Source organism: Balaenoptera borealis, assembly GCF_965194805.1.
Source record: "Balaenoptera borealis genome assembly, chromosome: 13".
Lineage (NCBI taxonomy): Eukaryota > Metazoa > Chordata > Mammalia > Artiodactyla > Balaenopteridae > Balaenoptera > Balaenoptera borealis.
The window spans coordinates 68,099,963-68,116,499 of NC_138870.1; the positions used below are offsets into that span (position 1 = coordinate 68,099,963).

Below are 16,537 nucleotides of genomic sequence, written 5' to 3' on the forward strand. Positions count from 1 at the left end.
GAAAAACGACAAATAACATACAAGGGAACTCCCATAAGGTTAACAGCTGATTTCTCAGCAGAAACTCTGCAAGCCAGAAGGGAGTGGCATGATATACTTAAAGTGATGAAAGGGAAGAACCTACAACCAAGATTACTCTACCCGGCAAGGATCTCATTTAGATTTGATGGAGAAATCAAAAGCTTTACAGACAAGCAAAAGCTAAGAGAATTCAGCACCACCAAACCAGCTCTACAACAAATGCTAAAGGAACTTCTCTAAGTGGGAAACACAAGAGAAGAAAAGGACCTACAAAAACAAACCCAAAACAATTAAGAAAATGGTCATAGGAACATACATATCGATAATTACCTTAAACGTGAATGGATTAAATGCCCCAACCAAAAGACATAGACTGGCTGAATGGATACAAAAACAAGACCCATATATATGCTGTCTACAAGAGACCCACTTTAGACCTAGGGACACATACAGACTGAGAGTGAGGGGATGGAAAACATATTCCATGCAAATGGAAATCAAAAGAAAGCTGGAATAACAATACTCATATCAGATAAAATAGACTTTAAAATAAAGAATGTTACAAGAGACAAGGAAGGACACTACATAATGATCCAGGGATCAATCCAAGAAGAAGATATAACAATTATAAATATATATGCACCCAACATAGGAGCACCTCAATACATAAGGCAACTGCTAACAGCTCTAAAAGAGGAAATCGACAGTAACACAATAATAGTGGGGGACTTTAACACCTCACTTACACCAATGGACAGATCATCCAAAATGAAAATAAATAAGGAAACAGAAGCTTTAAATGACACAATAGACCAGATAGATTTAATGGATATATATAGGACATTCCATCCAAAAACAGCAGATTACACGTTCTTCTCAAGTGCGCACAGAACATTCTCCAGGATAGATCACATCTTGGGTCACAAATCAAGCCTCAGTAAATTTAAGAAAATTGAAATCATATCAAGCATCTTTTCTGACCACAACGCTATGAGATTAGAAATGAATTACAGGGAAAAAAACGTAAAAAGGACAAACACATGGAGGCTAAACAATACGTTACTAAATAACCAAGAGATCACTGAAGAAATCAAAGAGGAAATAAAAAAATACCTAGAGACAAATGACAATGAAAACACGACGACCCAAAACCTATGGGATGCAGCAAAAGCAGTTCTAAGAGGGAATTTTATAGCTATACAAGCCTACCTAAAGAAACAAGAAAAATCTCAAGTAAACAATCTAACCTTACACCTAAAGAAACTAGAGAAAGAAGAACAAACAAAACCCAAAGTTAGCAAAAGGAAAGAAATCATAAAGATCAGAGCAGAAATAAATGAAATAGAAACAAAGAAAACAATAGCAAAGATCAATAAAACTAAAAGTTGGTTCTTTGAGAAGATAAACAAAATTGATAAGCCATTAGCCAGACTCATCAAGAAAAAGAGGGAGAGGACTCAAATCAATAAAATCAGAAATGAAAAAGGAGAAGTTACAACAGACACTGCAGAAATACAAAGCATCCTAAGAGACTACTACAAGCAACTTTATGCCAATAAAATGGACAACCTGGAAGAAATGGACAAATTCTTAGAAAGGTATAACCTTCCAAGACTGAATCAGGAAGAAACAGAAAATATGAACAGACCAATCACAAGTAATGAAATTGAAACTGTGATTAAAAATCTTCCAACAAACAAAAGTCCAGGACCAGATGGCTTCACAGGTGAATTCTATCAAACATTTAGAGAAGAGCTAACACCCATCCTTCTCAAACTCTTCCAAAAAATTGCAGAGGAAGGAACACTCCCAAACTCATTCTATGAGGCCACCATCACCCTGATACGAAAACCAGACAAAGACACTACAAAAAAAGAAAATTACAGACCAATATCACTGATGAATATAGATGCAAAAATCCTCAACAAAATACTAGCAAACAGAATCCAACAACACATTAAAAGGATCATACACCACGATCAAGTGGGATTTATCCCAGGGATGCAAGGATTCTTCAATATACGCAAATCAATCAATGTGATACACCATATTAACAAACTGAAGAATAAAAACCATATGATCATCTCAATAGATGCAGAAAAAGCTTTTGACAAAATTCAACACCCATTTCTGATAAAAACTCTCCAGAAAGTGGGCATAGAGGGAACCTACCTCAACATAATAAAGGCCATATATGACAAACCCACAGCAAACATCATTCTCAATGGTGAAAAACTGAAAGCATTTCCTCTAAGATCAGGAACGAGACAAGGATATCCACTCTCACCACTATTATTCAACATAGTTCTGGAAGTCCTAGCCACGGCAATCAGAGAAGAAAAAGAAATAAAAGGAATACAAATTGGAAAAGAAGAAGTAAAACTGTCACTGTTTGCGGATGACATGATACTATACATAGAGAATCCTAAAACTGCCACCAGAAAACTGCTAGAGCTAATTAATGAATATGGTAAAGTTGCAGGATACAAAATTAATGCACAGAAATCTCTTGCATTCCTATACACTAATGATGAAAAATCTGAAAGAGAAATTATGGAAACACTCCCATTTACCATTGCAACAAAAAGAATAAAATACCTAGGAATAAACCTACCTAGGGAGACAAAAGGCCTGTATGCAGAAGACTATAAGACACTGATGAAAGAAATTAAAGATGATACCAACAGATGGAGAGATATACCATGTTCCTGGATTGGAAGAATCAACATTGTGAAAATGAGTATACTACCCAAAGCAATCTACAGATTCAATGCAATCCCTATCAAATTACCAATGGCATTTTTTACGGAGCTAGAACAAATCATCTTAAAATTTGTATGGAGACACAAAAGACCCCGAATAGCCAAAGCAGTCTTGAGGCAAAAAAACGGAGCTGGAGGAATCAGACTCCCTGACTTCAGACTATACTACAAAGCTACAGTAATCAAGACAATATGGTACTGGCACAAAAACAGAAACATAGATCAATGGAACAAGATAGAAAGCCCAGAGATTAACCCACGCACCTATGGTCAACTAATCTATGACAAAGGAGGCAAAGATATACAATGGAGAAAAGACAGTCTCTTCAATAAGTGGTGCTGGGAAAACTGGACAGCTACATGTAAAAGAATGAAATTAGAATACTCCCTAACACCATACACAAAAATAAACTCAAAATGGATTAGAGACCTAAACATAAGACTGGACACTATAAAACTCTTAGAGGAAAACATAGGAAGAACACTCTTTGACATAAATCACAGCAAGATCTTTTTTGATCCACCTCCTAGAGTAATGGAAATAAAAACAAAAATAAACAAGTGGGACCTAATGAGACTTCAAAGCTTTTGCACAGCAAAGGAAACCATAAACAAGATGAAAAGACAACCCTCAGAATGGGAGAAAATATTTGCAAATGAATCAACGGACAAACGATTAATCTCCAAAATATATAAACAGCTCATTCAGCTCAATATCAAAGAAACAAACACCCCAATCCAAAAATGGGCAGAAGACCTAAATAGACATTTCTCCAAAGAAGACATGCAGACGGCCACGAAGCACATGAAAAGATGCTGAACATCACTAATTATTACAGAAATGCAAATCAAAACTACAATGAGGTATCACCTCACTCCTGTTAGAATGGGCATCATCAGAAAATCTACAAACAACAAATGCTGGAGAGGGTGTGGAGAAAAGGGAACCCTCTTGCACTGTTGGTGGGAATGTAAATTGATACAGCCACTATGGAGAACAATATGGAGGTTCCTTAAAAAACTAAAAATAGAATTACCATATGACCCAGCAATCCCACTACTGGGCATATACCCAGAGAAAACCGTAATTCAAAAAGACACATGCACCCGAATGTTCATTGCAGCACTATTTACAATAGCCAGGTCATGGAAGCAACCTAAATGCCCATCAACAGACGAATGGATAAAGAAGATGTGGTACATATATACAATGGAATATTACTCAGCCATAAAAAGGAACGAAATTGAGTCATTTGTTGAGACGTGGATGGATCTAGAGACTGTCATACAGAGTGAAGTAAGTCAGAAAGAGAAAAACAAATATCGTATATTAATGCATGTATGCGGAACCTAGAAAAATGGTACAGATGAGCCAGTTTGCAGGGCAGAAGTTGAGACACAGATGTAGAGAATGGACATATGGACACCAAGGGGGGAAAACTGCGGTGAGGTGGGGATGGTGGTGTGCTGAATTGGGCGATTGGGATTGACATGTATACACTGATGTGTATAAAACTGATGCCTAATAAGAACCTGCAGTATAAAAAAACAAACAAAACAAGTAATACTCAACTTTCATTGGGTTATTTGTATGGAAATATGTTAATATAAATGTTTCAGACATTACATGAAATTTCTAAAAATCTTATATTTGTATTTGTATGGAAATATGTTAATATAAATGTTTCAGACATTACGTGAAATTTCTAAAAATCTTATATTTGTATTTGTATGGAAATATGTTAATATAAATGTTTCAGACATAAAAAAAAAAAAACAGTATGGTACTGGCACAAAAACAGAAATATAGATCAGTGGAACAGGATAGAAAGTCCAAAGATAAGCCCACTCACGTATGGTCAACTAATCTATGACAAAGGAGGCAAGAATATACAGTGAAGAAAAGACAGTCTCTTCAATAAGTGGTGCCAGGAAAACTGGACAGCTACATGTAACAGAATGAAATTAGAACACTTTCTAACAGCATACACACACACACACACACACACACACACACACACACACACACACACACACACAAAACCTCAAAATGGACTGAAAGCCTAAATGTAAGGCCGGATACTATAAAACTCTTAGAGCAGAGTTGCAAAACATAGGCAGAACACTCTCTGACATAAATCACAGCAATATCTCTTTTGATCCACCTTCTAGAGTAATGAAAATAGAAACAAAAATAAACAAATGGGACCTAATTAAACTTAAAAGCTTTTGCACAGCAAAGGAAACCATAAACAAAACATAAAGACAACCCACAGAATGGGAGAAAATATTTGCAAACAAAGTGACCCACAAGGGATTAATCTCCAAAATATACAAACAGCTCACGCAGCTCAATATCAAAAAACCAAACAATCAAAAAATGCGCGGACGGTCTAAATAGACATTTCTCCAAAGAAGACATACAGATGGCCAAGAGGCACATGAAAAGATGCTCAACATCACTAATTATTAGAAAAATGCAAATCAAAAGTGCAGTGAGGTATCACCTCACACTAGTCAGAATGGCCATCATCAAAAAATCTACAAGCAATAAATGCTGGAGAGGGTGTGGAGAAAAGGGAACCCTCCTACACTGTTGGTGGGAATGTAAATTGGTGCAGCCACTATGGAGAACAGTATGGAGGTTCCTTAAAAAACTAAGGCTAGAGTAACCATATGGTCCAGCAATCCCACTCCTGGGCATATATCCAGAGAAAACTCTAATTTGAAAAGATAAAATGCACCCCAGTGTTCATAGCAGCACTATTTACAATAGTTGAGACATGGAAGCAACCTAAATTTCCATCAGTAGATGAATGGATACAGAAGATGTGGTGTATATATATATATATATATATATATATATATATATATATATATATATATATATATATATATACACACAAACATACATATACATACACACACACACACACACACACAATGGAATATTACTCAGCCATAAAAAAAGAACCACATAATGCCATCTGCAGCAACATGGATGGAGCTAGAGATTTTCACACTAAGTGAAGTAAGTCAAAGACAAATATCATATGATATCACTTACATGTGGAATCTAAAAAAAAAGATTCAAATGAACTTATTTACAAAACAGACATAGACTCACAGACATAGAAACAAACTTAGGGTTACCAAAGGGGAAAGGAAGGGGTGAGGGATAAATGAGGAGTTTGGGATTAACATATACACACTACTATATATAAAATAGATAACCAACAAGGACCTACAGTATAGCACAGGGAAATATACTCAATATTTTGTAATAATCTCTAAGGGAAAGGAATCTGAAAAAATATATATACATATACACACACACATATAAAATGGAATCACTGTGCTGTACACCTGAAACTAACACAACATTGTAATTCAACCATACTTCAATTTAAAAAGATCCAATGAAGTTGAAAAAATCCAGTATGTTAATTGTATAGATTATCTATACTTCTACAAAATAAATCCTATATTAAATCTAGGATTAAACTCTTGGGAAAGTTTAAAAGAATAAAGATATAATTTAAAAGGCAAAAACATTGCTGAGCCTAACCGGCCCTGTGGTTTGCTTTTAACTAATTTAACTGTAACACAGATTGCCTTCCCAAGAGAGTTATAACACTTAAATAACCCAACAAAATTTTCAGAAGATAAAGATACTACTGGCTAAAAATTTTTTATTTTTCACTGTCTCCTTTCTACACTTAATTAAGTTAGAAGTTTTGTTTCTTTCAGTGACTAAATCAGAAAAAAAATAGAATAATATTGATCAATGTCACTAATATTCTTACTTGACAGATACTCCTTTTCTTCCAGTCCTCAATTTTTTCCCCCAAATTTTGGGCATCATTCCATACTAGTTATCGTGCCTATTTTAGTTGAGTGAATGTAATGGTGCATTATGTTACGACTCAAGGCCCAATCCAGTAATCATGAATGGAATTAAAATTCTCAACAAAATGAAGCAAACAATTGGATGGCTATTTTAAGAGTATCTTTCTTTCTTCAATAACTTTAGAAGTTTGCATGTCAAATTTTTATTAAATATATATGCCTTCAGGAAGCTTACCATTCAAAAGAATCCTATGAATGTGTTTTTTAAACTGTAAATCAGAATACATTTGGTATTATTATTGTTATTTATAATATCTGTAAAATTAAGAATGACCCCAATCTACTTTCACATACAGGGTTTGCTAACATAGTAATTGCTACTGTTTATGAGCAATTACTATTTGTTAAATTTTGTATGTAATGATCTCACCCAGCTCGTCCAATCATTTGTGGTAGGTACTCTTATCCCCACTTTACAGATGAAAAATAAAAGATGTCTAGAGAATTTAGGTAACTGTCCAAGGTCATGCACCTAGTAAACAGGACAGCCAGGATGATCCCAGGTCAGTTTGATTCTGAAGTATCAACATACACCTATAACTGTGTGTGTGTGTGTGTGTGTGTGTGTGTGTGCGTGCGCATTTAACTCTGAAGCATACTAGATTAAGTCAATATAAACCCACTTAAAAAGACAAGGGCCCATGACATCCTTCTTCAAGTAGCATTTTCTATACAGAGAATGATTCTAAGGGAAGAACTGCTTCTTTTGAATTACTTATTCTCTAGTGATATGGGGCAAAGGAATGATGGCATTTTAGTGTAGGTTCAATCTTGCAGAAACTGGAAAATAGTAGTACAATTCTTGTGACTTCAGTAAGAATACATAAAATTTGACTGATATATGAAATTCTTTGTAAAATTGTTAGCATGTTAATTGCCATCAGTTCTTTGACAGATTCTGGTCATTAATTTTACTTCTGTCTTACCTATTTTGCAAGCAATGGCAAAAATACGTGAATCCAAATAAGAAATGTCTGGACAAAATGTGAATCTGGGACAAGAAATGTCCTACAGTAGAATGAAATTTAAGATATATACTGCTCATGCTCTTATAGCAGCAAATCAAAAACACTGCAGGGTGTTTTTATACTAAATAAATAATGAATCTTTACTTCCAGATACTCCTCATTTTTCTTTAGACGAAAGGAGATTTTTGTCATCCAGTAAGTTACTGTGGTGATGCAGAGCTCTGCTGTGATTATTTTAATCTTTTCAGGTGGTGTGCTCTATATTTTAAAATACAAGATATGAAGTGCTGTTGGTTAATGTGCTATTTTTTTCCAAAGCCAAAAAAACTGTAAAACAAAATACTCTAAACTTTCTACTTACTAAGTGTCCTCTATGATATTGCATGCTATTGATATGGTAAAGTTAACCTTATCAAAATGCACATTGACTTGCAATGTGCATATCCTAAGAATTTGCTGTGTTATCATGTTGTGTTAACTTTGATAGTAAAGTAAGTTTTTACCTAGATTTCTTCACATGCTTCTTGTCCTATTACGACGACACAAGAGTTGAGTTCTCTGTCTGATGGGTGGAGTCTGGGTTCACACTTCACACAAGCTCATTTCAACTACTGCCCTGCTAATCTGTAAGGACTAAGACAATGACATTCCCTGTTCTCTGACTCTGGGGCATATACCGAGCAGCACATTTCATAGAAATTTGACTTCTATCCTGACCAATGGATAGCCAACTGTGCATGCTTTCAAGCGTCCCCCTAATGCCCAGAAATGCCTTTTGTATCCTAGGATAAAAATTGCTGTATACATTTTGAAGGTAGCATAGCAAAATATCAGCATTAGCAGGGACCCAACAATTGATTGAGTGCCCCAGAGAAACTCAATTTCTTCATGTAAAGGATATGAACAGAGGCAGAGAGTGAAAGAAAATGCATTTGATTTCAAAATCCCAGATCTACTACAGCAGAGTTAGTCCCCATGAGCCGCAAGGCTGGATGGGATGGGGCCAAGACTCCTGACATTCCCATTGACCATGAATAGTACTCAGCGTGATTAAAACAGAGGAAGCCAGGCCCTTTTCTACTCTAATCACATTTAGCATTTTGGAATCATAGCTAACCTCAGAGAGAAATGCTTCCATTTTTATCGAACCCTCACTGTATCTCTTCTATCACCACATTTTCTTCCCCTGGAATCAGTAAACAGAGTCCTGCTCAGTCAGAGCTTCTACTTTGATAGAACTAAACTTAATAGTTCAGGTTAATCAGAACCTTTAAACACCTCTACATAAATCACGTTTGTTAAAATAGATGCAAGTCTTCTTTCAAATCTAGTTTTTTGAGGTCGCCTTCTAACCCCTGACAGAGGAATTTCTGTGCTTACCTGCCTGGCAAGCTAACAGCTCAGGCTGTCAAGACTTCTTTTTAAATGGTGTTATGTCATCTGTCTCCTCTTCATTAGGTCCCCTCACTAAGAACCTTTGCCCATCTCTTCACACAGCTGCTGGCAGTGTCTTCATCCTCTCTACTGCTTCTGCCCTATTGCCCCGGAGGTAGCTAGGGTTATGACCACAGTTTTAATTTAGAATACATGGTTTACAAAATAAGAATCTGTCAAGAATTTGGTTTCACATGTGCTAATGTGGAGAGGCTTAGTAATAAGGAAAATTCAACTCTTGACACCCTGGGAATCTTATCTCACCTCTTTGACGTCAGCAGGAATGTTGCTTTTCTATAAGTATTTAAAAGACCATTTCACCTTGTTTGAATAAAAGAACTATCAATTGGGCACCTACAAGTGCCAGGCACTGGAAATACTGTGATGAAAAAGGAAGGGGCACTGCCTCTAATGAGCTGCCCTTCAAAGAGCTAAGCTCCCTTAAAACCTATTTGTCCTTACAGATATAAAGAGACATGCTGAGGAACTACTTAGATAGCATTTACTAATTGATTATTTTTCTAGATAATAAGAAAAATATTGCATTACTCACTTATTCAGGTGGCATATTTACCTTATAAAGTGAAGTTTTAGAGTCAGCTGTATAGTACTAGCCACTGGTTGGGATAATATTTTTAATTTGTATTGAGGACCAGAGAAAAGTCATTGGTGATTTGATAAAAGAAAGGAGGGTCTGAAAGGATACTATTTGAAAGCCTATACCAAATAAAAACAATAGGAAAAAACAAAAATTAAGATCCCTTTGAAAGCATTACAGTAAATGCTTTGGATAAGTAACAGAATATCATTGTAGAAATAAATGTAAATGTTGGAATAATGAATTGAAATATATAAACAATATTTTACAAAACTTGGAAAGATCAATTAACATGTTTTACCAGAAAGATAGATTCTTCAGAGATTTTTAGTTGAATATGAAGTACATGTTAGTGTGACAAATACATATTTTTACATTAAAGCAATAAAATTTGAGGTTCTTTTCTTTTTAACCTAACTTACCCGGTTAAGTAGAAAACACTGCTTCTCAATTTGTCTTATTCCACTGGTAATGCTGATTTAAGCTGCTCATCTATAGGCTATCATCTATGGCTCTCTATTTGCACTATATTTTAATTCCCTATAGATTTCAACTAATTGACCTTGAGGTAAAGCTGAGTCTCTGTGACAATATGGTCTTCAATCACCACTGCCAACATAAATAAATGGTTCCTCTCTGGATCTATCAAGAGTAATCTGAGTGGAATTTAAGTTTTTGATAGACTTTGAAAAAAAAATGAGCCCAGACATGAAATAATACCCTTTTCAACAAAAGGGCACAGAATTTAAGCTAAGATTCATGTAATAAAAAGTGTTTAGCCCTTTATATTGGAAAGTGGTCAGTTATCTTATTGAAATCTGAACAATTCCCAAATTGATTTATACACTAATGAACTGAATATGATTTGACAGTATGCTTCACTGTTGTATTGTAAGTGAATAAAATAAGAGGACTATACCAGTCTAACATGGTCTCCATGTAACGATTTTTTAAGTTTTTTAAAATGTTAATAGAAAGTTTTTTATTTGAGTCTCTTTGAGTGTCTCCATAGATCACTTTATTTGAAAATAGCACTCCTGAAATAACACTGTTGATTTTCATACACATTAATTTCTATGAGGTTTTTTTTATGCTTATCTAACCAAATAATTTTTCTTAAAGGAATTTAATTTCTTCATCAGTAACAAGTCAGTGCATTTTCTTCATATTATATGCCACCTTCTTTTCTAATTCCCTGAATAAATTGTCCACATTACTATTTTTTCCTGTTTACAAACAAAACTTTAAAACTTCAAAGAAAAATAATATTTAGAATGCAGCCACTAGTTAAGAGAAAAATATACAATATGAGGCCAAGAATCAAGACAATGACATGGAGACTACAGACAAAAACAAGAAAAAAACTAACTTTTATTTGAAACAGATAATTTATGCCAAAATGTCTTCTCAATTTAAGCTATCCAGATAGGTATTTTGATTTCAGTTCACACATAATTGTGACATAAGCATAGACTAGAAAATTACATAAAAACAGACTGTTAGAAGCCTTGTTTCTCACATTATGTAAATACAAGTGTGAAGAACAGCTTATGTAAAGTGATTGGGTTTAGATAAAGAGAGTGATACTGAAAAATAAATACATAAAGCCAAACAGATCTTATTTTTTAAAACCTGTTTTTTTAATTACTTGTCTAGACAAGAGTGATTCTATTGTTTATGTAATTTCCTAAGTATCTAGCACCTGTTAACTTCTAATGTGAGAGGATCTGATATGGCTTTGTTTAGACTTGTATACTGTTTATTGATGCATCTATTGATCATACTTATTTAATCCTTTGAGTAGGATCTCCTGAGAATTCTCAATCGCTTAATATTTTTGTGGAAAATTCATTTAATTCAGGTATTCTCTCATAATAATCAGAGCAGTTGTATTTAGCTTACTATGTATCTTAGTCTGAATTCATCCACAATTGTATATTTAACAATGACTTATTCACTGTCTACTAAGTTTATGAGGGACTTGTAGTAAGCCAAGTGTTAATCCTGTCCCTGCCTTCAAGCATACATGAATCTCAATACATGTGCCCTTAATACATGTACTTTTATATAGCCGTAACAGAAGGTGGAAGATGATTTGTCCATAGAAATTTAGTTTCATAGGAGGAAGAAATTATTTTCTCTGTAACAGAACAGGGTAAGGTCCATGGGGGAGTTAACATTTGAATCAGCCATTAAGCAATCAGGAAAATCTGGTTGTGGGGAAACACCTGGAACGGTAGAAGAAACTGATAGTAAGAAAATATCTGGAGTACAAACAGGGTAATGTGAAGGGTAGTTATAAGGAATAATGTAAAAAATGCAGGCATGATTAGAAATGCTTTCACATGATAATATGAAAACAATTATTACAGCCTTTATATTATTAGGAATTTATTTAGAATTTGAACCGAGAAGTAGAAAACCAAACATGGCTTTGAAATATTTGTGATCACTGTTTTTTCTGGGACTCTGATTAGGAAGAATACCATAGGAAATCTTGCTGCTTAATTTAGTGCAATCTAGTCTTCCCAGTTTTGAGTAAAATTTATTCTTTTGGAAACAAAAAACATCATTATATCAGTATCAACTGTAGAACAGATCAGTAGGAGGAGCTTGAGTTTTACAATAAAACTAGAAATAGCAATTTTAATACTAATGATAGTAACTAACAGTTACGTACTGCTTCCAAAGCCAGGGGTGGACGTTTCCTAGCATTTTACATATATGAGCTTGATTTACATATATTTGCCCTATTTTCTAAATTAGGAACTAAGAAAGATTAAGTAACTTGCTCAAGACAGTATAGCTGGTAATTGTTGGATCAGGTATTTGAAGCCATTTTTAAAAGGGCATTGTTATTTTTTAAGAAAATAATTCACAAATATCCACCCAAATCCAATAGCTAGCCAGTTACGGTTTAAAATCAGTATCTCTAGAGAGATCTTTCAAATGCAAAATAAAATAATAATAGTAAAATAAAAGCAACCTTCTGTGGAGTTCTTCACTGAAATGAAATTGACTAAAAGGTATTAATCATAATTTCTAAATGAGAGAATAGATCATTAATGAAAATAGAACAAGGATATGAATAATAATCTGGTGCTTTAGCTATCTCTTGCTCTACAAACTAGCTCTATTTCAGGTTCTAGATAGCACAGTAAAAATATTTTTGCCAGTACTACCTCAAATAATCCTGGATCCTCTGGGAAAAGAGAATCTCCCCACTATAGGATGGCTGTCATTAAAGCAGATGTAGTGTTTGAATTTCACCAATCACAAACTCAATAATGTTCCCTGCTATTATAAAAGTGATCTCCACACAACTCAAGCATTTCCATTTCTGCGTGGTAGCAGGGGAAATGATCATGCTAATTCAAGTATCTCATTCATTTCTATCTTAAGCTCAACTCATTAATACTTGCCCAACCTGACCTTCGTTCCTTTCCTGTTTCTGAGGAATATCATGGCGTAGGAACATTGGGTCATCAGGCATCTTCAGGGGCTTGGGTAGTGTGGGTCTGGCTCATGGTAGTCTTTTTCTCTTGCTGGTCTTTGCTGAGGTGTAATTATTTTCAATGGGGATTCCTTGTTGCCTCCGTCCCCACTGCATGTGTCAGAAGTCTTTCCAGGCCCTCCAATTCATACACTCTGTTTTCCTGTCCCCAAATGAAGGATTCTTCTGATTCAATATCCCATTCAGGCATCTCCATATCCACCTAGTTAGAGTCAGAATTTCTCTGGTGCCTCCTTAGAATCACTCTAGGGTATTGTGAGAAGCCCACAAGCTCATCCACCAAGACTTTGCTCTAACCTGTGATTCTATGCTATGCTATGTTGCTCTACTAGGTTATACCCTGAGTTGCTGAGAGATTCTTCCTTCTGCTTGGGGACACCTATAGCATTAACCAAGAATTCTACCACTCTTCTTGATAATACTTGCTCCAGCACCTCCATATTTTTCACCAATTCCTGTGTTGTAATAAAATACACCCTTTTGACTCAGGTTTTCTTCATTGAACACACACCTCTGACCATTTTCAAAGTATTTAAGCCACATTTTTCAATCTAATGTTTTTCGTTTGTCCTTTACTTCAAAAACCATATCCTCTTGTAAATATCTGTCACTTAAGAAATACAGTGAAATCATCCCTAATAATATTTAAAATTAAAAACTTTGATAAAGGTACATGTTCTTCATTTTATTTCATCATACTTTGTGCCTTTTGTGTTTTTTGCAGTGCTAATTTGTTGTGCATGACAAATGTTATTAAAGATGTACCCATCTCTGAATTTGTGTGTTGCATAGTCTATTTAGCTGTTAAAAATTATTTCAATTTTTTTCAGAGTATAAATAACTTGACCAATGAACTGCCACAAAAGATATGTATATCCAAAGTAATTGAAATGATTGTCATTTTTTAGGGTTATATATTCATGAAAACTCACTCATGAAACAAGACTTAGGCAATTTGATGTCATTTTTCAAAGATTCACACTCCCTGATTTAGCACTCTTTATGAACAAAGAAAAAAATTTAATTCACATTAACTTTTTTAGACCAATAAATACTATGCAATATATTAAAAAGTGACCTGTTTTTGATGTAATGCCCCAAATGCCTAACAATATAAAAGAGTACCTTCTTAGCTTGAGAAAGAAGCCAAATTATTATCTGGCCATATTTCGGTCCAAATAATATAATTTCAAAATGATACAGAATTTAAAATAATGATCAAATATCAGTTAAAGGCATAGCATGTTATACATTGCTGATTTACCCTGTTTTTCTGATTTTAATCTAGAACTCTTTCAGAAAGAGCTGTACCCTCAACTCATAATGTATTTAACACAATCTCTGTTGCAGGTTACTTAGTTATAGAAAATCCATCAAGTAAGTTTGTTAAATATCTTTTCTTCTTTTTGAGTATCAACTCTGGATTCCCTGATTCAGTGAATCTTAATGTGTGGTTCCTTTTCTGTATGTTTGTTAGAAAAACCTCCAAGCTGGATATAAATCATAAAAGCATGACTAATTGCATGGTAACTGGAGAAATGCTTTCTCTCTCTCTGGGGTGAAGCCTGCATGTCTGTATTTTAGCTTGGGAAGTAATACAGGGATATTTAAACTCCTTAGGGTTTAAAAACCATGTCGTTACGAGAATGAGGTCACTGCAATATTTTATATCTTCTAAAACCTTGTAACGTATAAAATGTTTTCTGTATGACAAAGAGGTTTTATGTGCTTTAGGATTCAATGATGACTTTATGCCCTTACATTTGCTTGAAAAACTTTCTTCATTAAAATGTTAAATCATTCATTTAAAGTCACTTAAAATTTGAAGGATTTTTATACCATGAAATACAAAGAAAGTGAACTTAAAGGGGGAAGCTAATTTTGTAAGTATGACAGAGTGACTTTAAAGGGCTGTGTGCTTTTGAAATGTCCCTTGTCCTCTAACTTGTCAACTGTAAAGAGAGTGCCCAGGCTAAAGGAAAAGAACTCAACCTAACATGACTCCATTTTATACCTTTCTTTGCTTGGAGGCCGATAAGCAAGAAATCCTTTCTGCAACATGTTGAAGAGCTTTGCACAAACAACAACCTAAAGTTTCAAGAAGAATTTTCGGTATGTTACTAGCAGTTGTCACAACATTGCCAGACCTCCAGTCGTTTCATGTGTCACATTTCATGTCCAGTTTAAGCTTGCAAGGCCATGAAGGACTCTGGCCTTGATAATCAATACCCAATTACCAGGTTGATTGTTTGGATAGTAACGTTACACGGGGCAGCCTCCGGTGCAACCTGAACAGAATTATTCACCTACTGTGTCAGGAAAAGGTGCTCCTCATCAGAGACCTCCCCAGCAAGGGCAGCCTGGCCCTGTTTCTTCTTTGCTCTCTCACCCAGATGTACATGCAACTCTAGAATGCTGTATGCATCAGGTTTTGTGTGTGTACGAGGTTTGGGTGGTACCGTAAATGTGGCTTTATATTTAAATAACTATTTTAGATTTAGAAACTAAATAATTCCATTTCATATTTGCCTGCTTAGTTTATGTTAGTAGTACAGATGAACCTGAGAACAGAACTTGATGTTTCCAGAAATTATTTTAAAAATGTTATTTTTAGAACTTTCCAAAAATAAAAAACAGATAAAAAGAAGCCTATAAAACACAGGTATTACTTAAGTGATCATGAAATAAATGCTGTATCACGTTATGGAGAATATCTGAAGTTAAGAACTTGTCACTTTAACACTATTTGAAAGTTAAGATTAATTTTATTGCTTTTAGCATCTTATATATCTATAAAGTTGAAATTAAATTAAAACATAAGGCATGTGTTAGTCTACAAGCTATTTTAAAACTTGTGAGGCTCTTTCCTAACTTAGATTATTATTTTGTATTATAAAAATTAAACAGATTTCTAAATGTTACCAAAAACTTTATTTCTATTTTTTCATGAACTTTTTAGTGTGTGAACAAAAACAATTGGCTTGAATAATTCACGATTGTAATATTTCAGTCTCTCAGGGAATAATCACAAAAATGTGAGAAGATTAATGGTATTTCCTACAGCTTTTGGTTATGCTTCTTAAGTAATATTGGTCTGGATTTAACAAAATCAGTGGCACCATAAAACTCTTCTTAGCATTTATGCAGCAAGAACTGTCAATTTTTCAGGAACAAAAGGGTAGTTTCACTAGAATAGGAGCGAATATAGTTAACATTATACATGACTGAGTAGATGAAAAGTTTTATTAGCAATAACATTTTCTCATATATTATAATGAGAAAGTTTGTAGTTTAAATTTTTTGAAGATCATGGTTTTAAGTACTTGGGTGA

The 16,537-nt window shown here is 34.4% G+C and overlaps 1 protein-coding gene and 1 long non-coding RNA gene across 2 annotated transcripts in view; one reads left to right on the forward strand and one right to left on the reverse strand.

Moving 5' to 3' along the window:
* Positions 1–16,537, forward strand: part of PTPRQ (protein tyrosine phosphatase receptor type Q) — a 289,628-nt gene that overhangs the window by 241,355 nt on the left and 31,736 nt on the right. Inside the window, exon 54 of the mRNA XM_082350721.1 lies at positions 15,237–15,318. Within this exon, the coding sequence (XP_082206847.1) occupies positions 15,237–15,318 (82 nt within the window). The remainder of the gene's footprint in view (positions 1–15,236; positions 15,319–16,537) is intronic.
* Positions 1–16,537, reverse strand: part of LOC309609377 — an 85,240-nt gene that overhangs the window by 17,367 nt on the left and 51,336 nt on the right. The gene's annotated exons all lie outside the window — the stretch shown is intronic.